This window comes from Leucoraja erinacea, chromosome 4 (genome assembly GCF_028641065.1).
Source record: "Leucoraja erinacea ecotype New England chromosome 4, Leri_hhj_1, whole genome shotgun sequence".
Classification (NCBI taxonomy): Eukaryota; Metazoa; Chordata; class Chondrichthyes; order Rajiformes; family Rajidae; genus Leucoraja; species Leucoraja erinaceus.
Window position 1 is genome coordinate 81,339,956 of NC_073380.1, and position 23,258 is coordinate 81,363,213.

At 43.4% G+C, this 23,258-nt stretch overlaps 1 protein-coding gene across 1 annotated transcript; it reads right to left on the minus strand.

Annotated features, from left to right (window-relative positions):
• Positions 1 to 89: 89 nt before the first annotated feature.
• Positions 90 to 23,256, minus strand: crtap (cartilage associated protein). Its single transcript, XM_055634657.1, has 7 exons — positions 22,502 to 23,256; positions 16,839 to 16,988; positions 15,046 to 15,217; positions 14,347 to 14,475; positions 10,121 to 10,266; positions 8,372 to 8,455; positions 90 to 2,223 (listed from the first exon to the last, which is right to left on the minus strand). The coding sequence occupies exons 1-7, from the start codon at positions 22,949 to 22,951 to the stop codon at positions 2,173 to 2,175; spliced, it is 1,182 nt and encodes a 393-aa protein (XP_055490632.1). The 5' UTR covers positions 22,952 to 23,256; the 3' UTR covers positions 90 to 2,172.
• Positions 23,257 to 23,258: the final 2 nt, after the last annotated feature.

Consider the following 23,258-nt stretch of genomic DNA (forward strand, 5'->3'; position numbering starts at 1 on the left):
CTGAAGAATACCTTGAGGGACTGACTTTTTGTGCTATGAAATGTTGTCAGCTTACGTGAGGCAGCATATAGAGGTAAATAACGACAATCTTTACAGTAAGATAACATTTCTTTATTAGGTTTAAGGCACCAGCTTGGTTGTACAGGTTTTGAAACATCTTTAAAAAATTTGAACACTCAAGGGCTGTAGTGTATAAAGATTAATACTGTTACGTTTGTGTAATCATGAAAAGCAAGGTTTGCTGTAAAACACTGTGGTGCACTCTGTAGTGGCTGGGCTGACAAGCAGAGATTCAGGACTGCAATGGGGCAGAGAGTGAATTTATTCAAATTACAAATGAGTAACCTTTGTTAAACCTTACCTGACAAACTGCTTTGAAATTTCAAAAATAAATCTGAGAAGTTAAATATATCCTGTCTTTCTTTGTTTGTTCAACCAGTTTAGTTTGTATGCAAAAAGGCAGCTTGTTACCCGGCGTCTACGTGGAAAGAATTTAAGAGGAACCTTTGTGGGATATTTTTGGTTGAAAATGACCAACAAAGTTTGCATTGTGATTCAAGTAACACACACCTTCTCATCATTTGCAATGGCATTTCATTTATATTTTCCTAATAAAAACTATTTTAGAGCCATAAATATTGCAGATTATGCAGGCTATCAAAGCAACAGTTGTTTTGTGAGAACCTCTGATCATTTATTAAGTGTAAAGAGTTGAAGGGAGTGCTTCACTGGGTTATTCAAACCACAGGCCAATGTGTAAAAGGAATTGCTGTTTGAGGTATGGCTCACAACCAAACGTCCAGCCCGAGCAGCTGCAGTGAAAGATTGGTTGTGGGTTTTTCACACTGACTTGCTAAAACGGCATCAAGGGTCTATGTTCAAACATTTAAAAATGAGTCAATGTTTTCTCTGGTATTGAGGCACTGTAGTTATTAGGAAACTGCAGCAGAGAATGAAACCAGTCAGGTTTAAACTCTTGCAATGGAACTATCACTGTACAGCAACTGATTTTCCAGCTATATCATTCTGTTATATCTAAAATATATATATTTCAAACTTTGTCCAACTACTTGCAGTCACCTTCTCCTGCTGTTTGGTGTTTGCTAACATTCTGACAATCGACACAATTGCTCACTGCCTTCTATTTTAACATTGGAGTATTGGCATTACTGTAAATGGTTTTTCATGGTGCTATTTCTCTGGTCTTGCTGGATGACAGATATAAGCAATCGATGACCAACATCAATGTGTAGCATAAAGGAACAGCAGGTTTGCCTCATGTTAGAGCACCACATACAATGGGACTCAGGACAGTGCTCGATATGTGAAACCAGTTGATGTGTGCGGAAATACAACAGCGTGTAAGTTAAAGCTGTTGCAAGCAATCCCTGTAAGAAGCAGCATCAGACATCATCGGGACAAAGTAGGAATGAGATAAGAGGTCCCAGGGAGGAAAGGACTCTCCTGCCTTCAGCAGGCCACGAGGTTTGCACAGTGTCTGAAGGCCAGGGAAGGAGGGTGGGGAAGGGCGAGGAAGGCTATGGGAACACTGTCCTGCTGATTTCACCACTTCTAAAGCATCACTGGCTGTGTTTGAGCTTATGCACTGAAGGAGAAAGTAGCACGTGGTGGGATGCAAAGTGTGGAGGAAGAGGCATGTAGATGGAGAGGAGTTCTCGATTAGTAAGGATGTCAAGGGTTACAGGGAGAATGCAGGAGAATGGGGTTGAGAGGGGAAGATAGATGAGACATGATTGAATGGCAGAATAGACTCGATGGGCCAAATAGCCTAAATTTGCTCCTATGTTTTGTGAACATGAGTGTTGTTGGCAATGGAAGGAGATGGAGTGTGGTGGAGGCGTGAGGGTGAGAAGGAGAGTGGGGTGGAGGAAGTTGGTAAACGATATGGTGTGAAGGGAGGGGATATTGTATTGTGGAAGGGGATAGGGCGTGTTGGCAGGGTGGGATTTGTGTTAAAGAAGAAAGGCACATCTTTGAAAGAAAGTTTGGGGGATGTCAGTCAACACCAAAGAAATATTAAGGCAGTTAAAAAAAAAAAAGTTCTAGACATCAAGTAGAGTTTTGTAAATGTCATAGGAGCTGGACAAGGAACTTTCGTTTTTCCAGTTTTCCCAGCGCACCTATCCTGCAGTTCTTGTTTTGTTGCTCACGTCAGCTGCCTGGAGCTTCCAGAAGGTCATCAATATATTCCAGTACTTCCCCCTGCAGCACAGACACACACTTGTTTAATTTAGGAACGCAACTATTCTAACTTTAAGAATATTTCCTCTAATTCCATCAAGCAGCAGGTTAGTCAGAGTTTGCGGGAAGAGTAATTTCAGAGCCCTCTATATTGTTTGCTGGCTATACTGATGAAGAAGGGGAAAAAAATGCGCTTGCCATACAGTTCTTTTCGTTCATCAGATGACTTGGCCATACCATGCTGGCTTGGGTTGGTGAGCTAATTACCTGCCCTGGTCTGTCTCAGAGTACAGTGATCCCCTAGGAAACCGGCAGCCCTCACCCCATTCACATCCCAGGGTTACTTCTGCCAATGGATGTCCCTCCCACATTCTCATACGGTTAATAAATTGTAAAATAGCACTCACATTTAACCACCAAATGTGTACACATTCAGAAACACTAACGATTAAATATCCTTCAATCAATTAATTTAAATAAAGAAATAAAACTGCCACACACATTAATTTCTGACCACAGATGTCCCTTCCTATTGAAGTCATTGGTTTTGCTGGACTTTTACCAGGTTATTTAGACCCCCAGAAAGGTTAATAGAGCACATGTTCTCTGGGCATCTGTGTACCTATTTGGCCCCCATCCACCAACCTCTTGTTCCTACAAGGGAGCGGGGTAAGCTTGGTCTACCCTTAGGAAATTGGGATGGGCAAGAGACTGAAATGTTGGTGGGTGAGACTTTTGGGTCCAGCAACCATAGTTTTATTAGCTTTAAAATAGTTTGGGATAAGGGCACACGGTGGTGCAGCGGGAGAGTTGCTGCTTACAGCACCAGAGACCTGGGTTCAATCTCGACTACGGGCGCTGTCTGTACGGGATTTGTACGTTCTCCCCATGACCACGTGGGTTTTCTCCGAGATCCTCGATTTCCTCCCACACTCCAAAGACATACAGGTTTGTAGGTTAATTGGCTTGGTGTATGTGTAAATTGTCCCTAGTGTGTGTAGGATAGTGTTAATGTGCGGGGATCGCTGGTTGGCACGCTCTTGGTGGGCCGAAGGCCTGTTTCGCGCTGTATCTCTGAACTAAACTAGACTGGCTGTGCCCTAGTTCTGAATTGGGCAAAACCAACTTTGATGATATTAGACAGGAACTCGTTCAAGTTGATTGGTAGATAAGATGAAGGTGACTCCAAATATATTTTTTGTTCATTAAAAGAGAGTCACTAGAGATAAATAGGGTCCCCACGGAAACCAAAGCAGTCATTTATGTGTAGAGCCGCACAAGATGAGCAAGGTCCTCAATTAGTATTCTCTCCTCTGATGTTACTGTGGAGAAAGACATGAACACTACGGAAAGTGACAGATAATGGAGATGCCATGAGGACAATCCATATTACGGTTAAGGAGGTGCTGGATGTCTTAAGAAAATCTCCCGGGCTTGATCTCATATATCCAAGGACACTGTGGCAAATTAGCGAAGAACTTGCCATAGCCCTGGCTGAGATATATGATTCATCGTTAGACATGGGTGAGATGCTGGAGGATACCTATTATTTTGCCTCTCTTTAAGAAGGGCTGCGAGGAAAAGTCTGGGAGCTATAGACCAGTGAGCCTAACATCTGTGATAGGTATGTTACTAGAGAGTATTCTAGCATAAGATATATATTTTGTAGGTGGGAAATCATCTCATGAATTTTATTGAGTGTTTTGAAGAAGTAACCAAGAAGAATGACAAAGGCAAGTCCAGAGATGATGTCTATATGGACCAGCATGCCTTCGATAAGGTTCCACATGGTAGGCTGCCCTGGAATGTTAGGTTGCATGGGATCCATAGAGAGCTTGTTGCTTCGATACAGAATTGGCTTCAAGGAAGGAAGCAGAGGGTGTTGGAAGGTTGTTTTCAGAAAGGAAGCCTGTGACAAGTGTTATGCCTCAGGAATCAGTGCTGGGTCCATTACTGTTTGTAGTTTATATCAATGATTTAGATGAGAATGTGCAAGATACGGTTAGTAAGTTTGCAGATGACACTAAAGTAGGTGGTATATATATATTTAACAAAGATTGTTAACAAAAATTACAGCAGAATTTAGATCAACTGGCAAATGAGTTGAGGAATAGTAAATGGAGTTTAACACAAATAAATGTAAGGCGTTGAATTTTTGGAAGTGAAACCCAGACAGGACCTTCACAGTGAATGGCAGGGCCTTGGTGAGTGTTGTAGAGCATAGGTCTCGTAGTACAAGTACATAATTCATTGAATGTGGAGTCACAGATGGATAACAGTGATAAAGAAGGTACCACTTTTGGCCTCAGTCAGTTAGGCTATTGAGTATAGGATGTGTAGTAAAGAACTGCAGATGCTGGTTTAAATCGAAGATAGACACATAATGCTGGAGTAACTCAGCGGTTCAGTCTGAAGAAGGGTCTCAACCCGAAAAGTTACCCATTCTTTCTCTCCAGAGATGCTGCTTGTCCCGCTGAGCATGCTGCCTGTCCTGCCTACTCCAGCATTTTGTATCTACCTATTGAGTATAGGAGTTAGGATGTTATGTTACAGTTGTACAAGACATTGGCGAAGCTGCATCTGGTGTATTGTGTTCAGTTTTGGTCATGCTGCTAAAGGAAGCATGTTATTAAACTTGAAAGAGCGCAGAGAAGATTTATGAAGATATTGGCTGAGTACGAGTGCCTGAGCTACAGGGAGATTGGGAAGCTCTGACTTTATTCTTGGGAGCGCAGGCTAGGGGATAATTTTATAGAAGTGTATAAAATCATGAGGGGAATTGATAAAGTGAATCCACAGAGTATTTTACCCAGAGTTGGGGAATCAAGAATCAAGGGACATAGGTTTAATTTTAAAAGGGGAAAGATTTAATAGGAACCTGAGGGACAACATTTTCATTCAGAGGGTGATGGGTATATGGAACCAGCTGCTACAGGTGATAGATGAGACAGGTAAAATAACAAAATTTAAAAGACACATGGACAAGGGTATGGATAGTAAAGGTTTAGAGACATTTGGGAAAAATGGGGGCAAATGAAATGAGCTTAGATAGGTCGGAATGGATGGTTTCAGTAGAAGGGCCTGTTTCTGTGCTGTATGACTTGATGACTATGGAAAATGTGCAGAAATGTGCTGTGGGACAGTTGGACTTGTCTGCTTTCTTGTATATAGTCACAATGATGGGGTATGGAAGGTTCCCTGGCAAATCTTCCCCTTCCCAGATATTGAAGCTGAGGCTTTCCTACATTTCACATTTAGTGGCTGTGTTGGAAGCATTTAATTACATTGAGAGAATTGAATTACAATTAAAATAGACTCATTGTAGACGCATTTGCACAGTTTTAAGAAATGCAGGGTTTAATTCCAAACACTGAAGTGTACAATGAGGATTCTGCACTCTGCTATATAATGTGAGATTTATATAGTTCCTAGATTACATCTAATTGTAAATACAATAGTATGCACAGGCAGGGTTATGTTTCAATCAGACATTTGGACAGGTACATGGATAGTAAAGATTAACAAGGATATAGGCTGAACACAAGCAAATGGGACTAGCTCAGATGGGCATCTTGGTCGGCATGGACAAGCTTGGCCAAAGGGCCTGCTTTCATGCTTTTTAACTCTATAGCTCACATACTCAAGATGCAGAAAGAGGTAAATATGATCTTGGGAAACTGAAGCCCGGTGGGAAATTGAAGCTATTGAACATACTCACCTGCCTCTTCCACTTAACCCTACAATGTCTTGGTCAATATAGAATCTGGTTTTAAGCAAAGCTTCACGTTCATACATCTGCTGTCCTTCATGCACAGTCATTTTCTGAACAGTACGATGAACTCGTAGGCAGCACAAACCCAAAAGGTTCGAACGTGTGATCCTGGAATGCTTGAAAGCATCATAGATTTTGTCTGTCAGGCTTGCAGTGTGGTGGTGTCTGCCACCCTCTGCTGGAGAGTTCTGGCAATGACTGCTAGAGCTCACCACCATTTTCAAGGCAAGTGAATTCCACAACATTCATCATAAAACAATGAACAATAGAATGCTAAATTATATTTAGATCAGTTTATTGGGGGATGAATGTTGGAACTAGAATAGAGACATCATTCTGCCTCCACTTTATCATTCAGCCTTTAACATTTATTCATTTTCCACATTAGCTAATTGCTGGTCAGAATATGTGAGTGTTGTCTCTGATACAACTGCTGGCTCACTGGGCCAATCAAGAGGGCATCTGACTATCCACTGACCATCTCCCTCTGACTTGGGGGTCAGCCACAAAGGGCCAATGAACCAGGAGTGTTTATAGCAGTTCAGTACTTTCATAGTATCGATTGCCAAGACCATTTTGGGGAAAAAGAGCAATTCTAAATGATTTATTTAACTGACTTGAACTGGTGTGCCTGGATCACTGGTCCAGGCATCTCGATAACCAGTCTTGTAACTTAACCAGTGCATCACCACCAATGTACAAGGTCATTCTCACATCTCGGCCCCTAACTCTAACAGGTTGTACCTGAGAAAGCACAGCTAAACCTCAGGGGCTCAGACCATAACCACACTGATACACAACAATGTTCCCCACACCCATTAAACAGGATGAAGAGTAGGCCAAAAGCCTGCCCCTACCAGGGAATATTATCATGGCTACTCTACCCCAGACTTCTTTCACCATCCTCTGTGAGAAGAAATTATGACGTACTTGACATTAAATGAAAGCCCCAATCTTGAAATGATGTTCCTTTGTTCAAAATTCTTCAATTAGCTAAATAATAGATCAATGGATTTTTAGATCATAAGAGAATCACGAGGTGTAGTACAGGAAAGCGGCTCCGAGGTGGATGATCAAGCATGGTCATCGAATGGCAGAGAAGGTATGCGAGATGAACTGCCCACTTGCACCTCTTTCTATGATCTAAATTAGGTGAAAATCTACACAAATTTATTTGATGTGAACTTGATTAGTAAGATGTTTTAAAACTGGAAAAATCATGCATCTTTCCTATCTGATCTGATCTTCCAATTAGGTTAGGTTCTTAGAAAGTATTGATTCTGAATAATCAAGAATGGAACATAGAAAGTTTTCTGTAGAGGAGAATCCTCAAGCCTTGACTGACCTCTCTGGTTTTCTGGTTAACCACAGGAAAGTCTGCTTCACATTATTCTAATAATTAGCATGAAGAATCTTATGGTACAATGAGGTCACTTCTTATTCATCCGAATGCCAGAGAATTTAGATTTAGTTAACTCGCTCTCTCATCCTATGACACAATGCGGACAGAACAGTGGCACAGCGGTAGAATTGCTGCCTTACAGCACTGGACTATGGACTATGGACAATTGTCCCTAATGTGTAGTGTAGTATAGTTCCAGTGTACAGGGTGATTGCTGGTCAGCGTCGACTGAGAAGGCCGATGGGCCTGTTTTTGTGCTGTATATCAAAGGTCTAAACACAATTCCTGTATTTCTCCCCAAGGATGCCTCCCCTTGCCCCTGAAATTTTACTGTGAACCACACTGAACCCCTCCAGTATCTCAAAATCATACCCATACTCCAGATGGGGGCAGCCAATGCCCCATGTTATAGGAGGACATCTTTACTCTTGCACTCCAACTCCTATCTGCTAGCTGCAGATTCATAGAAACATAGAAAAATAGGTGCAGGAGTAGGCCATTCTGTTGAGTTAACTCTGTTGAGTTCTAGATTTCTCCCAGTCCTCTGGTTTGCTGCTTCCTCTGGCCAATGTATATGCCTTTTCCGTGGATTTAACACTATCCTTGATTTTCCTCATTAGCCACAGTTGACCGCCTTCCCCATTTTATTTTTTCGCCAGACAGGGATGAACAATTTTTGGAGTTCATCCATGTGGTTTTTAAATCTTTCCCATTGCATCTCCACTGTCATCCCTTTAAGTATGATTTATAATTTGCCTGTCTATCCAAGCCAATTCCCGTCTCATACCTTCAAAATCTCCTTTCTTTAATTTCAGGACCCTAGTCTCTGAATTAACCGTGTCACTTTCCATCCTAATGCAGAATTCCACCATATTATGGTCCCTGTTGCCCAAGGGATTTTGCACAACTCAGTTACCAGTTTTCTGCCTTACCAATATCTCCACTGATGGCCAAGAGCCATCCCAATGGTTCAGCACAGGGCAGCTGTGACTCACCTCATCATCATCCTGTAGATGTTCCTGGGCAAACTCATACATCTGAAGCTGAAGTTTGGTCTGGTTGTAATATCGCAAAGCTTCCTGGAAATTAACCATTGTCAAATATATTTTATATCAAGTTAGTTCCCCTGTTCAATGAGTAAGTAACCATGCATTGAAAATATGCCCAACTAACAGCAGTCAGCACAATCCTAAAGTAATTAATTTTGGGGGTAATTATTGCAAACCCCTGATCTTTCCCAATCACGTAGATTTCTGAAACTGCTTCTCCCCACCTGTTCCCTCTTATCAATTGCCAACATCCTTCTTCACCCACATCTGTAACACGATCTCCTAGACTCAGCCTCCTCTCCAGCTTGGCAACCATGCTCTCCTCTCTGTGAAATCCCACCATCACCCACATCGCAGCGACTCACTATTCTGTTACTTCTTTCTTAACATAAATGGCTTGTACAGTCACTTGTATGTTCTGCATCGGATAGACCATTTTAAAAATAAATGGTTACTTTCCTAAACAAAAGATACTTTTGCAACTAAGTTTCATCGGGTTGGGGAGACACTGACTGATACACTAACCAGATGCCAGACTGCATTTGTATTATTATCCTGTTTAAGAAGGAACTGCAGATGCTGGAAAATCGAAGGTACACAAAAAAGCTGGAGAAACTCAGCGGGTGCAGCAGCATCTATGGAGCGAAGGAAATAAGCAACGTTTCGGGCCGAAACCCTTCTCCTCCCAGGATGGCCCGAAACATTGCCCATTTCCTTCGCTCCATAGATGCTGCTGCACCCGCTGAGTTTCTACAGCTTTTTTGTGTACCTTGTATTATTATCCTGCTTGGGCAAGCCCTTGGTTGGTACAGTGTATCCAGTCATGAACTCTGCACATTGGACAATACTGAGGCTTAAAATACTTGGTGAAGTATGGTGAGAAAATTGACTCACCTGTGACTCAATTGACTCAAACTAGTACAGGGTATATGACACATCAGGGAAACAAATTTATATCTTGTTTACTAAATAAGGAAACTTTACTGAATAAGGAAACAAATTTATATCTTGTTTACTGAATAAGGATAACTTGTTTCAATGTTATTTGGGAGAGATAAATCATACGGTAAGGAATATTAGAGAGAGCAGTGGGGACTGGAAAGGTGAATGATGACTTGCTCATTTACCTTGACGGATGGTTTGACTGCCCCAACCGTGGGGGAAATAAAGAGGGAAGAAGATTGGACTTTATTGCCTTCCATCACAGTGAGGAATGTGGGGAATCCACTGTGGTGGATGGTTATGTTAACTTCTAAGTGATTGTGTGTCTTGTTGCTTTTTTGTAGTATGGCTGTGTGGTAATTCGAATATCACTATACCTTAATTGGTCCACGTGACAATAAACCATTTGACCTATACCTACATGGGATAGAGATCATAGACAGGAGTTAAGTGGTGTACAACATTCACCATGGCAAAGGGGATCTCTTGACGGAATTATTTAATCCAAAAGAGTTGAAGAAATAAATTCCCTTCAATTCCCTGTCTCTTTTATCAGCTTCCTCAGCTGAACCGGTTAACTGAATTGGATAAACCGATTGGGGTTTTGACCCAACATTTCTGGATACATAGCGTGATAAAGAAATGACATCACTTTTGATTCAATGACTGCCCTGCATCCTCCTCCAATGTCTCGTTACCTGTTCCCCATCCCACCAAATCTATTCCCACCACCATCTCCCTCTGCTTACGTACAGGCCTGGGTGCGAAATCTTCCTCGGTCAATTCCCACTTCTCCTTGTGATATTGATAGTACACCAAATTTTGCTTCATCACCGCATCTTCTGGATCAAACAACAGGTAGGTTGCTACACACGGAGTTGCATTCTTCATATTGTTGACTGCAAGACATCCACAGGTCAAAGTCAAGATGAGAACGTACCATTTCCACGAGAGAGCTGCAGAGCTCTCACATTGCCCATGTGCCACACAGTTATAAATCACTGCCACTTTCCAAGAAAAACACAACAAAAGTGCTTGGCCAACATACTGACTCCAACAAATTAAATGGATATTTTGACCCTTTAGTATCACCAAGTAATTTATGTGCCAACTTACAGTCATTGGATGAGAGTGGGGTGTCTGGAAAATGAAACATCTGGGATAGTGCCTCTGCAATCAACTCAACATCTGTTTTATAAATGGGCTTCTCACAAGGGGCAGCTAATCACACACCCCGTTCCACTCTCCCCAATTGCGCAATCTCCTCCTCCACATGTGTCCCTCTACTTTCTCCTATGTTTACAACCCTTTCCTTCCCTGGAAGCTCCTCCCCTTCCACTATTTATCCAGTTTCATTTGGGATGCATAATCAGATCTGTATCTACTTAACCAGAAATCATATTTTGCATAACAATCACTTTTGTCTTACAGTATCTTATTGTATTTTAAAAACCTGCTGGGTGCAGTGTCTGTGTGCCTGGTCTCTGAATATCAAGCAATACTTACACATCCATCCACAACTGCGCAAACCCTCATGAAACCTCAGAGAATCCCCTGCTGCCATGAATTTCCAGCTTAGTCTGAGTTCAAATGTGATCACCGTTCCTTGTACAATACTAATTTAGAGGCCACCATAAAGAGTATGTGGCTTTAATGAAAAGTGATGAGTGAGTGCTCCTTCCAAATCCCTTTCTGGATATTCTCCAGTGATCGCAGCAAGGAGTGCCTCTGCAAAACCCTCATACTCTAGTGATCAATGTGCACAACAAGAGCCCAAAACTACAAGAAACCAATAAACAGATCATTCATTTCATCAATGCAATAGGAGGATATATGTTGACCAGGCCACCAGTGAAGACAGAGGTGATGGCAAAATATAACCTATCTTCAAATATTGCCAGAAAGCTCCTTTTATCCACTTTGGATTGGATAAAAACTAATCTTAATATCTCAGTGAAAGGTGTCCATTCGGACAGGGCAGTGACCTTTTAGTGAAGCTTTTCTGACACAAACTGTGGGCTGAGGTGCTTTTTCGTTTCATTTCATGACCAGAATCACGTATCTACCTGCATTTATAACATATTGTGTAAAAATATTATAGAAATCATACCTGAAACTCGTCAAGACCATATATTAAAAATATGAGAAAAACCTAAAATTTTCCGAGTAGTAATTGTCCAATCAATGCATGTTTGACATTGCGTTGGACGGCAATTGACCAATCACACGCTTTGTTTCATGGTAGCTAGGCAGCGAGCATTCTGGGAACATGGCTGTCTCCAAATTACATCAAAACAATTGCATGGTTTGGAAGGAATAAAGGTCATGCTAACCTTGCTGATTATTTTGTTTTACAATTGATTTATCTTTGTAAAGTTATGATGTGAACTGTTAAATAAAAATGATAAATAAAAATGTAGAGCTAGGGTTAGGATTAGGATCAGTCAGTCAGTCAGTGCTGCGAGGGGTCGGTCGGGCTGTCGGTAGGCGGTGGATGCAGTGAAGGGTCGATCGGGCTGTCTGCCCGCTGGTGGATGCAGTGAGGGGTCGGTCGGGCTGTCCGTAGGCGCTGGACGCTGCGTAGGGTCAGTCGGGCTGTCGGCCCGCCAGTGAATGTTGCAAGGGATCGGTCGGGCTGTCGGTAGGCTGGTGTTGCAGTGAGTGAGCGGGCGGACTGACAGAGCCGGCGTTATGGGGCTGCTGAAGGTGGCCCGGGCGGCGTGCAGGGCAGTCCTGCTCCCCACCATCATTACCATGATGATCCAGAAGGGCATGCTGGCCGAGGTGGACGCTCTGAGTCCCACTATGACCCAAAGCAGCTCCAGCTCCAGCCGTGGCCAGCTCTGGAAGGCGGGTGAGTTAGGGTTAGGCATTTTCCTCTCAGTGGAAGATGCCTTAGCCTTCCCCCAGCCTGGCACTGCCCCAGTCCCACTATGGCCGTGACCCCCACTCTGCACACTAGCAGTCAGTGGGGTTCAGTAAACGGGGAAACAGACAGGATCTGCCCTCATCTATTAATTAGGCTGGTTCAGGAGCCAGTGAAACCCGGGACCTCTGCGACAGTCTCACTCAACATACACACTCACAATTATATTCATTATATTATTTATATATAATATCTATATTACTAAAAGTCTGATCTTGACCACTTCCTGTTGTTCTGTATATTGGTTTTCGAAAAAACGCTGCTATAAAGGGACTATAAAACCCAGAAGTGTTGAGTGCCTCAGTCAGTCTCTGCAAGATGGGGGAGCGAGAGGGTCAAGTCTCTCAGTCTGAGCTATGAATAACACTGAACACATGTCTACTAAAATGTGAGTGGTTTTACTGACCTGTCAGTGCCCTTAATGTGGTTTGAAAATATAATTTGGAAATGCTAAAGATGTTGCCTTTGGTTTGGAAATGTTAAAGCTGTGTTGCCTTTGATTTGGAAATGCTAAAGCTGTGTTGTCTTTGGTTTGGAAATGCTAAAGCTGTGTTACCTAATTAAAGTTGCCTTGCCTTGCCAAATTAAAGTTGCCTTGACTTCTATATAATTAAAAGTCTAATCTTGACCACTTCCTGTTTGCACTTTATATTGATTTTAGAAAAAACACTACCACGTATGGCTGTGATTTTTGGCCATCTTACTCTGAGCCCCTCCGCTCATCAGATGCCGAGGATTTTTTTCCATCGATGAAAAATAAGAATTATTAGTGTTTAAAAAATGTTCAGATTCTCTCTCCTGTCAATCACGCCATGAAGGCCATGCCCCTTCTGGTGGGAGGGACTACAAAACCCAGAAGTGTGGGCGTGGCTCAGTCTCTGCAAGATGGAGGAGGGAGAGGTCACGACTCGCTGTCTTTAGTGGCCTTGCACCCTGCTTGAAATGGTATGAAACTGCACTTGAATTTGGTGGCCTTGCACCCTGCTAGAAATGGAATTTCAAGGAATAGCCGTAAGTCAACTGCCAGCCCACCAGCCGTGAGTTAGTGAGCTTGGGTAACTGAGTCGCCAACCCAAGAAACCATTCGGCCCACAATGTTCATACTAGCCCTCTGGAAACCAGTCCCTTCAGCCCACAACACCAATACTAGTGCTCCAGAAAGCCCCCCCCCCCCCTATTGGCCACCAATATTGGAATTGGTGGAGAGGTGGAATATTGCGTTGGGGGACCAGCCCTCCCGTATGATGCTGGGACCCAACGGGTCCCCACTTGGTCTAGTAATTATATATAACTCCAGTAATATTCACGTTATATATATATATATAACGTGAATATCACTGGAGTTATATAGTTTAAATAGACCGCAGCACGGAATTAGGCTCACCATGGAGTAATACGAGTATTGAGCACTAGATGGCGCTTTCTAATTTTCTAATTAGCTTAATTAATTAGTGTGCAACTTTTGACACTGAGAGTTATGAATTCCTTCGCAATTATATTTTATCTAAATCTGTGCCAAATTTCATGTAGATACCAGACATGGGTCACGAAAGTTAAATTCTATACACATTTTCGATGCTCGGCCCACAGCCTAACTGTGGCCCATTAGCACCAATGAAATGGCAATCTCTGCCATAGAAGGCAGTAGAGGCCAATTCACTGGATGTTTTCAAGAGAGAGTTATATTTAGCTCTGAGGGCTAAAGGAATCAAGGGATATGGAGAAAAAGCAGGATCGTGCTGGCTCAAAGGGCTGAATGGCCAACTCCTGCACCTATTTTTTTATGTTTCTAATCAGGTGTGAGGCATAGTTTAATTGGGAGAGTTCAGAGAGGCAGCACCTCTAAGTCTGTGTCCATCATGTTTTGACTGGTCTCTCTCAATGCAGCACCTCCCCAGGGGCAGATATAGGTTTGTCTTCCTTTACACAGGTTCAGCACACATTACCATCCTTACCAGATATCTTCCCTGCAGTGTACAGCTCGAAGTTCGTGGCTAACTATTATTTTCAGCAAATACTGCTCCTCAAATCTAGTTTACAACTGTTTACTCACGTTTATAATAAGTAAATTGCAAGTAGTGGTACATTGTAGCCAGAAACTTCTCCACTATGAAGCCTCCGATCACAGGGGTTAAATCATGTTCACACTTCACCTTGCAATGCAGTACCTCAGCGTAATGACCTGGAAGAAAATGAACAGTAAAATGTGGACACAAGGAACTGCAGAAACTGGTTTACCAAAAAAGATACAAAGTGATGGAATAACATAATGGATCAGGCAGCGTCGCTGGAAAACATGGACAGGCAGTGTTTGGGCCCTGTCCGGAAACGTTGCCTATTCATGTTCTCCAGAGATGCTGCCTGACTCACTGGATTACTCTAGCACTTTGTCTTCTTTGGAAGAAAAGGAACTTTGTTCAATTGGTGGCAATGTAGAGGATTATTCTGATTTTAAATCAGAAACTGTTCAGAATTAAAAGCCCATTCCCAAATTAATACCAAATGTCAGGTCACCAACTGCTCTGCCCGATAAAAAGCAATGGGAACTATACTTCACCATAGCAAATACTAAATTGAGGTTGGGAGCAAAAGAGATGGAGAGAGCTGGAGGAAGGAAGGAGTGGGGGGGGGGGGGGGGGGGGGGGGGGGACAGTGTGTAGGTGAAGAGTGGGGGTGGGGTGAGAGAGACATGATTCCACCCTTAAATTACATCATCCAACGTGATCAACAAATCCAAAAAATCTGTACCAACCTGCTATAGAAACATAGAAATCTTTAAAATCTGTCACTTCCCGAGAGCCCTCACAGGTAGCAATGCACTCGTCAAAAGCCTTGAGGTAGTCAGGAATGGCCAACTCCATGTCAGCAATGGACAGCGGGTAGTTCTCTGCATTGTATGCTTTCACTGCTCGCAGGAAGAGAGTCTGAAATTCCACAACAGCTTCGGTCAGCACAGCTTGTGCGAAAAGAAATGTGTTTAAAGTCAAAGAGAGAAAATGGGGTGGAGAGGACAGAAGGAATATCTGTGAACGAGTGGTAATCATGAATTGATCAGCCATGATCATATTGAATGGCGGTGCAGGCTCGAAGGGCCGAATGGCCTACTCCTGCACCTAATTTCTATGTTTCTAATTACACTTTGCCTTTTGACCCGTCTTGTTCACAGATAAGGGTGAACATTTAGGGAATTAATAATAAAGAGAAGTACATACTCGGGCTAAGAGAAGAAGAACAGCAATTATAGGAAATTAAAAATAAAAGAGAATGCTAGAAATAATCATCACATCAGGAAGCGACTGGGGAGAGAGAAATAGAGCGAATATAAAAGGGGGATGTGCTTGATTAGAACAAGCCATTTCTAACCAAAACAGTTTAGTTTAGAGATACAGCGTGGAAGTAGGTTCTACGGCCCACCAGGTCCATGTGATCCAGTGGAGGCACTCGCCCTCTGCACCATCAGTCGCTGCTTTCTCTACTAACTTCATAAATCGCACATGCAGAATTAGGCCACTCGGCCCATCGAGACTACTCCGCGAACTAATTATGGTCGATCTATCTTTCCCTCTCAACCCCATTCACCTGTCTTCTTCTCATAACCCTTGATACCCTGATTAATCAAGAATCTGTCAATCACCACCTTAAAAATATCCATTGACGGCATCCACAGCCGTCTATGGCAAAGAATTCCACAGATTCACCAACCTCCGGGTAAAATAATTCCTCCTATAATCTCCTTTCAAAAAGTCTCATCTCCTCTTATTCTGTGCCCTCTGGTCATAGACTCTTCCACAAGTGGAAACACCCTCTCCAAATCCACACTTACCAGGCCTTTCACTGTTTGGTAAGTTTCAATGAGGTTCCCGTCATTCTTCTCAACTAGCAAGTACAGACACAGTTCCATCAAATGCTCATCAGACTTTAACCCAATTATCCCCGCAATCAATTTTGTAAACCTGTTCTAGACCGTCTCCAATGTCAACACATCCTTCCTCAGATATGGAGCCCAAAACTGCTCACAATATTCCAAATGCGGTCTGACCAGTGCCTTATAAAGTTTCAGCATCTCGGTTACATCCCTGTTTTTATATTCTAGTCTTCTCAAAACAAATGCTAAAATTGCATTTGCCTTCCTGACTATCGATTCAAATTGCAAATTAACCTTTTGGGAATCCAGCACCAGCACTCCCCAAGTCACTTTGCACCCTACTGACACTGGGGTCTACTGGATCTCTGCACCCTGCTCACTGGCTGCTCCACTCACACTGGGGTCTACTGGATCTCTGCACCCTGCTCACTGGCTTCTCCACTCACACTGGGGTCCAATGGATTAATGGATCCAAGCCACTAGCATCTCCACCACATGTGCCCCTTCGGAGATCACACTTGCTCTGTTCCTCCACTAAATTCAGAAACACAGAAGAATGACAGTAACTGGACCAGACGTATCCCACCTGGGAGAGATGCTGCCCGACCCACTGAATTACTCCAATACTTTGTGGGGATTTTTGGATCCCAGCCAGAAACACTTTAATGCCTCCCACTCACCTCATAACTTTTCACCTCCAGATCATTAATAAACTCGTCAGAGCCTGGTAAACTGTTGTAGTAGGCCATATTCCGTTGCATCATCTTATCATCAGGGTGCCTCTGGAGGAAGGTGTGAGCTGCTGAAATGGCCTTGGGAATGTTATTGATCTGGTACAGATGGACAAAGTCATTCATTAAGCTGCTAAATTATTACAAACTAGTAAACAAAGAAAATGGAAAGAAGATTCAATGCTGTTAATGCTGTTTGTTCTTAGGATCTAGGCAGAACCCCAGTCAGAATTCACATCCCCCTTGCATTCACATTAATGGTTCAGTGGAGAGGGTATATTGTGTGTGTAGATAGATTATGCTACAGCTACAGGGGAAGATGTCACAGCTCACACATAGTAATATCCAGTTTCTCCACCTGCGTGTGACTGATGTCACTGAGGTTAGCTCACACATAAAGTAAGGCTAGATCATGTTGTCCCGACCTGACAAGGGGTCAGACAGAAATCCTTTAAAAACCGAGATGAGAAGAACCACACAGAGAGTGGTGCGCTTAACTTTTGCCACTGGATAGTTGAACTTTTTGTGAAGAGGGATTAGATGAGGTTAGGCTAAGGAGGGGGCTCTAGAAGCAGGCTCACCATACTCGTAAATGTAATTTGGCGGTGCAGTACAATGTGCCATTATATATGTTTCTATAAATGGTACAGTGCCAACAAATCACACAACACTTCCCTGAACATTTGTAATTATAAAAATAACAAGGGCCCAAATGGGCTATGAATTTGACCTCAGTGATGGCACTGGGTGTATGAGAAACTGGCAGAAGATCTCAGCATTTCTGATAAGATTGAGGTATAGCAGCGTTATCAAAGGAAGTGTCAGGGATGAGAAAGTGATGAGAAAGTGATGGATACTGGAAAATGATCACTTATTACTTAATATGTATTCAAAAGTAAATAGGTTTTATTTTTTCTGCTCGGCTAGGTTAATAATGTGATAATAGATATGTAAAATGTTGCTATAGCACAGTGTAAATGGGTTGAATGGTCACCTTCATCAACATCTCAGGATTCTCTCAATATTACCATATTGATGGGGAGGTAATAGGAAATATTCCAAACTTTCCTCCAAACATCAATAGTGGAAAGTCAGAGGGTCTGATACTGAAATTGGCTTGAAGAAATCACAGTGCTGGCTATGGTTGTTGCTCTTCTCTGCCTTCCTCTCCTTAACCAACTGTTTCTCCTGTGGTACCACTGCTTGCCTCCTGCATTGCACCCAGTCTGTGTGTGGGAGCTGAGAGTTTGAGTGACCCTTGCAGACATTTCTACGGGTAATGTGAATTCATAGAATTAATGACATACTGCAGCAGAAAATGCCATTTACAACCTTCAGTCACTCGGCACAGCCTCTCTTTTACATTACTAAATGCATACCACTTTGCTTCAAGATCCATTAGTGAAAAACTATAGAGAGTAATTTAAGATTCAACCAAAGGAAATGAAAGACTCAAGATACACAACTAATTGCAGTTTCTGAAACAGCTAAAATTGGCATTATAGTACTAGAATATACAAACAGAATGTCGGGGTAGTTTCCAGTGTCATTTGACTGTTTTTAAAGCACCACCCCTACAATACAACATCATTTGTGATGCATTCATAATGGGCAACTGATGCAGAAACACTCACAGAAGCAGTCTGGCTGAATGACTTGGCCATCCAAGCAAATTTTTGGGATCAAACTGACAGTGCAGGGGAGAGGGACATGATAGCTTACGGCTTATATAAAGGACACAGGACCAGTTAGTTTTGATCCCATGAGCACCAGGCGTGAAAACAAATTCCTTACATTCAGGAGGAATGCAAGATGAAGCTGCTGGAATGTTTGTGAATTCTGCAGGAAGGATAAATTCTCCCGCTTAACTGTTTGGTTAAGTCTTCAAAACCTCCCTGGATCCTTCCTCTGGGATGATTAGGAGAGATAAGAAATACATTGAAGATGAACCCAGTAGATGAGATGGAATCAGGGCTTGGATTTTCAGAAAGCCATATACAAGCCCCCACACAGGAGACTGGTAAACAAGGCAAGAGCACATCGAATTGTGGGAAATGTACAAGTATGCAGTGGGCGTTGGCTATCAGATAGAACGGGTGGGAATAAACAGCTCCTTCTTGGTTCAACAGGCTATGACCTGTAGGGTAGCACAGGGATCGGTGCAAGCATTTAACCATTCACACACAGTCTCTATCAACGGTTTGACTGAGGAAACCAAATGTTATATTTCCAGGTTTGCTGGCAGGAAAGTGCGAGAATGAGAGTGGTGATGAGGATACTAAGAGGCTTCAAGGAGATTTAGACAATCGACGTAAGTAGGAAACATGTCCTCCTTTCTAGGGATTGAGGATGACTTGCTTCCATTTTGGTTGCGTGGTGACGAGTGAGGCCAATGGGGGAAGCACAAGTGGGTAACAAGTATCTAAGTGCGGGGGCAGGTGGGGGGATAGCGATGTGGTATGCCCCTTCCACCTGCCATACTGGGCCGTATAGATTCCAGATTCTCAATACTATCTCAAAAACGACATTCGTAATTCCAGAGGTCATGAATCAGTAATTGCCTAAGACAGCAGAGATGATACATTTCTTTGTGTTAGATTCGTGCACATGTGCGACCCTTTCCTTCTATCCACATGGTAATGTCTTCCCGTGACAGATCCTGGAATAGTGTGATTTGGAAACCTGGTGTTGAACAGGTGACCAATATAGATTTCCGAATGTGTAGCTAATCAAGGATTGGTGATGGGGTGGGGAAATTATGTTAAGGGGAAGAGGACTAGAGGAAGCTATTTTTCACCCAGAAGATGATTGAAATATGGAACATACTTCCCAAGAGCAGTGGTGGGATGGTTACTTTAACACTTAAGAACTATTTGGATGAGCACATGAAGCACAAGGGGTTGATGTCAAAGGCTAAGTGCTGGAAACTGGAGTTAGAGTAGATATGAGGACCAACATGGTTATGGAAGCCAAAAGGGCTAATTTAAATCGTAAATATTTCCTCACACCGGAAATTCAGTAAATTTCAGGCAGACAAAAGCTCATCGAGCATTGAATTAATGATCTTGTAGCAGTAGTCAATAGACAATCGACAATAGGTGCAGGAGTAGGCCATTCGGCCCTTCGAACCAGCACCGCCATTCAATGTGATCATGGCTGATCATCCCCAATCAGTACCCCGTTCCTGCCTTCTCCCCATATCCCCTGACTCTGCTATTTTTAAGAGCCCTATCTAGCTCTCTGTTGAAAACATCCAGAGAACCTGCCTCCACCGCCCTCTGAGGTAGAGAATTCCATAGACTCACCACTCTCTGTGAGAAAAAGTGTTTCCTCGTCTCCGTTCTAAATGGCTTACTCCTTATTCTTAAACTGTGGCCCCTGGTTCTGGACTCCCTCAACATCGGAATCATGTTTCCTGCCTCTAGCTTGTCCAAACCCTTAACAATCTTATATGTTTCAATGAGAGATCCCTCTCATCCTTCAAAACTCCACAGTGTACAAGCCCAGCTTCTTCATTGTATCAGCATATGACAGTCCCGCCATCCTGGGAATTAACCGTATAAACCTACGCTGCACTCCCTCAATAGCAAGAATGTCCTTCCTCAAATTAGGGGACCAAAACTGTACATAATACTCCAGGTGTGGTCTCACTAGGGCTCTGTACAACTGCAAAAGGAACTCTTTGCTCCTATATTTGATTCCTCTTGTTATAAAGGCCAACATGCCATTCGCTTTCTTCACTGCCTGCTGTACCTGCATGCTTACTTTCATAGACTGATGTACACTGACCCCCAGAGCCCAGTGTACTTCCCCTTTTCCAAACTTGATGCCATTTAGATAATAATCTGCCTTCCTGTTTTTGCTACCAAAGTGGATCTCACATTTATCCGCATTAAACTTCATCTGCCATGCATCTGCCCACTCCCCCAACCTGTCCAAGTCACCCTGCACTCTCATAGCATCCTCCTCACAGTTCACACTGCCACCCAGCTTTGTGTCATCTGCAAATTTGCTAATGTTACTTTGAATCCCTTCATCCAAATCATTGATGTATATTGTAAATAGCTGCGGTCCCAGCACCGAGCCTTGCGGTATCCCACTAGTCACTGCCTGACATTCTGAAAGGGACCCGTTAATCCCTACTCTTCCTGTGTGCCAACCAATTTTCTATCCATGTCAGCACTCTACCCCCAATGCCATGTGCCCTAATTTTGCCCACTAATCTCCTATGTGGGATCTTATCAAATGCTTTCTGAAAGTCCAGGTACACCCCATCCACTGGCTCTCCCATGTCCATTTTCCTAGTTACATCTTCAAAAAATTCCAGAAGATTAGTCAAGCATGATTTCCCCTTCGTAAATCCATGCTGTCTCGGACCAATCTTGTTACTGATATCCAAATGTTCGGCTATCTCATCTTTTATAATTGGCTCTAACATCTTCCCCACCACCGATGTCAGGCTGGTCTACAATTCCCTGTTTTCTCTCTCCCACCTTTCTTAAAAAGTGGGATAACATTAGCTACCCTCCAATCCACAGGAACTGATCCTGACCCAATAGAACATTGGACAATTATCACCAATGCATCCACGATTTCTCGAGCCACGTCCTTAAGTACCCTGGGATGCAGAACATCAGCCCCTGGGAATTTATCAGCCTTCAGTCCCATCAGTCTATCCAACACCATTTCCTGCCTAATGTGGATTTCCTTCAGCTCCTCCATCACCCCAGATCCTCTGGCCACTCCTATATCAGGAAGATTGTCTATGTCCTCATTAGTGAAGACAGATCCAAAGTACCTGTTCAACTCATCTGCCATTTCCTTGTTCCCCATAATAAATTCACCTTTTTCGGTCTTCAAGGGTCCAACTTTGTTCTTAACTAATTTTTTCCTCTTCACATACCTAAATAAGTTTTTACTATCCTGCTTTATATTCTTGGCTAGCTTACCTTCGTACCTCATCTTTTCTCCCCGTATTGTCTTTTTGGTTATCGTCATTGTCTCAATGTGTCATGGGATCAGGCAGGCAGGGCACAGAGTCCTGTGTTGTGCAGCAACTGGGGACAATACCTAGAGAAACATTGCTGTATATCGCTCCAGACCTTTTTGCCATAAACATTCCAGAAAGTGTAGGACAACAGTTTTGTTCCCAACACGGTGACCAAGGACAACAGTGGTGTTGTTGAGATTCAGGCTGTTTGTGAATTGTCCATCCTGCTGGTGTTAAAGTTTAAGGCTCCAGATATTCTGTCCTATGCTCCAGATATTCTGTCCAACACTCTGTTTAGGGAACCAGCGACAAAGGTTATCATCACCTTTCCCAGAGGGTTTCTATGCAGCCGGGTTGACTTGTGGTGAGGGGTGTACCTAATCTCCTCTGGGAGTCAGGTGGCACATTGAAAACACTGAGGGAGCTCAGAACGTCTGCATTTAGTGACACTTTGTGTTTGTGCCCCTAGGGTTTATGTACAGTTTGATACAGACACGCGCAAAGATAATCTTCAGGATAAGGAACATTTGGACGCATTTAATTTTACGTTTACATGAAATTACGTTTAACTTTACGCTTCTACGAACACTCGAGTTTTGATTTTTAAAACTAACGCTCTCACCTTAAAGTAGGCAAACTGGAGAAACTTGTAGACTTCACGTTTCTCGAAGTCCTCCAGCGTCTCCCTGCTGGGCTGGGTCTGGCGGAAGGCGGGCAGGCCCTGCTTGCATCTCTTCAGGCACTGGGCTCTGAGCATGATGTTACTGAAGAGCTGCAGCTCGGCGAAACGGCCGAAGTGGTCACTGTCCTGGGATCGTACCGTGCTGCAATTGAGGTTGCAGAAGGCCTCGCTGTCCCGGAGCAGGCGGTTCAACCTCAGGCTCATCTCCAGGTAGTCCACGCACTCCTTCCAGTTCTCCGCCGTGTACTGGTCCAGCGCATGTCTGTACGCAGAATCCAGCGGCAGCAGCTCGTCCTGCGGGAAGCTGCGGAAACTGTACCTCTCGTACTGGGCGATCCCGCCGCCGCAGCACAGCAGCAGCAGCAGCAGCAGCAGGGACAAGTACAACATACTGCCCGGTCCCCTGTCCCACCTCCGAGAGATCTCTGATTTTCTGCTCGATCCCCGACCCACCTCCTATGAATAGGATCTCTGACCCTCCGCTTATTGATCCCCACTGCCGCTAGATCTCCGCTGGCGCTCACTGCCCTAGCGCGGCAGATCCCGTTGGATTACTGTTGCAGGCCACTGGATATTATTCCCTGCTCCAGGCCCCTGGATCTCCGCAGCGCAGCTCGATCGTAGATTCTCCGCTGCCTTCCGCCCTATCCCGCCAGCCGAGTGGGATAATCGACATCCCACACACTCAATCGGAAAA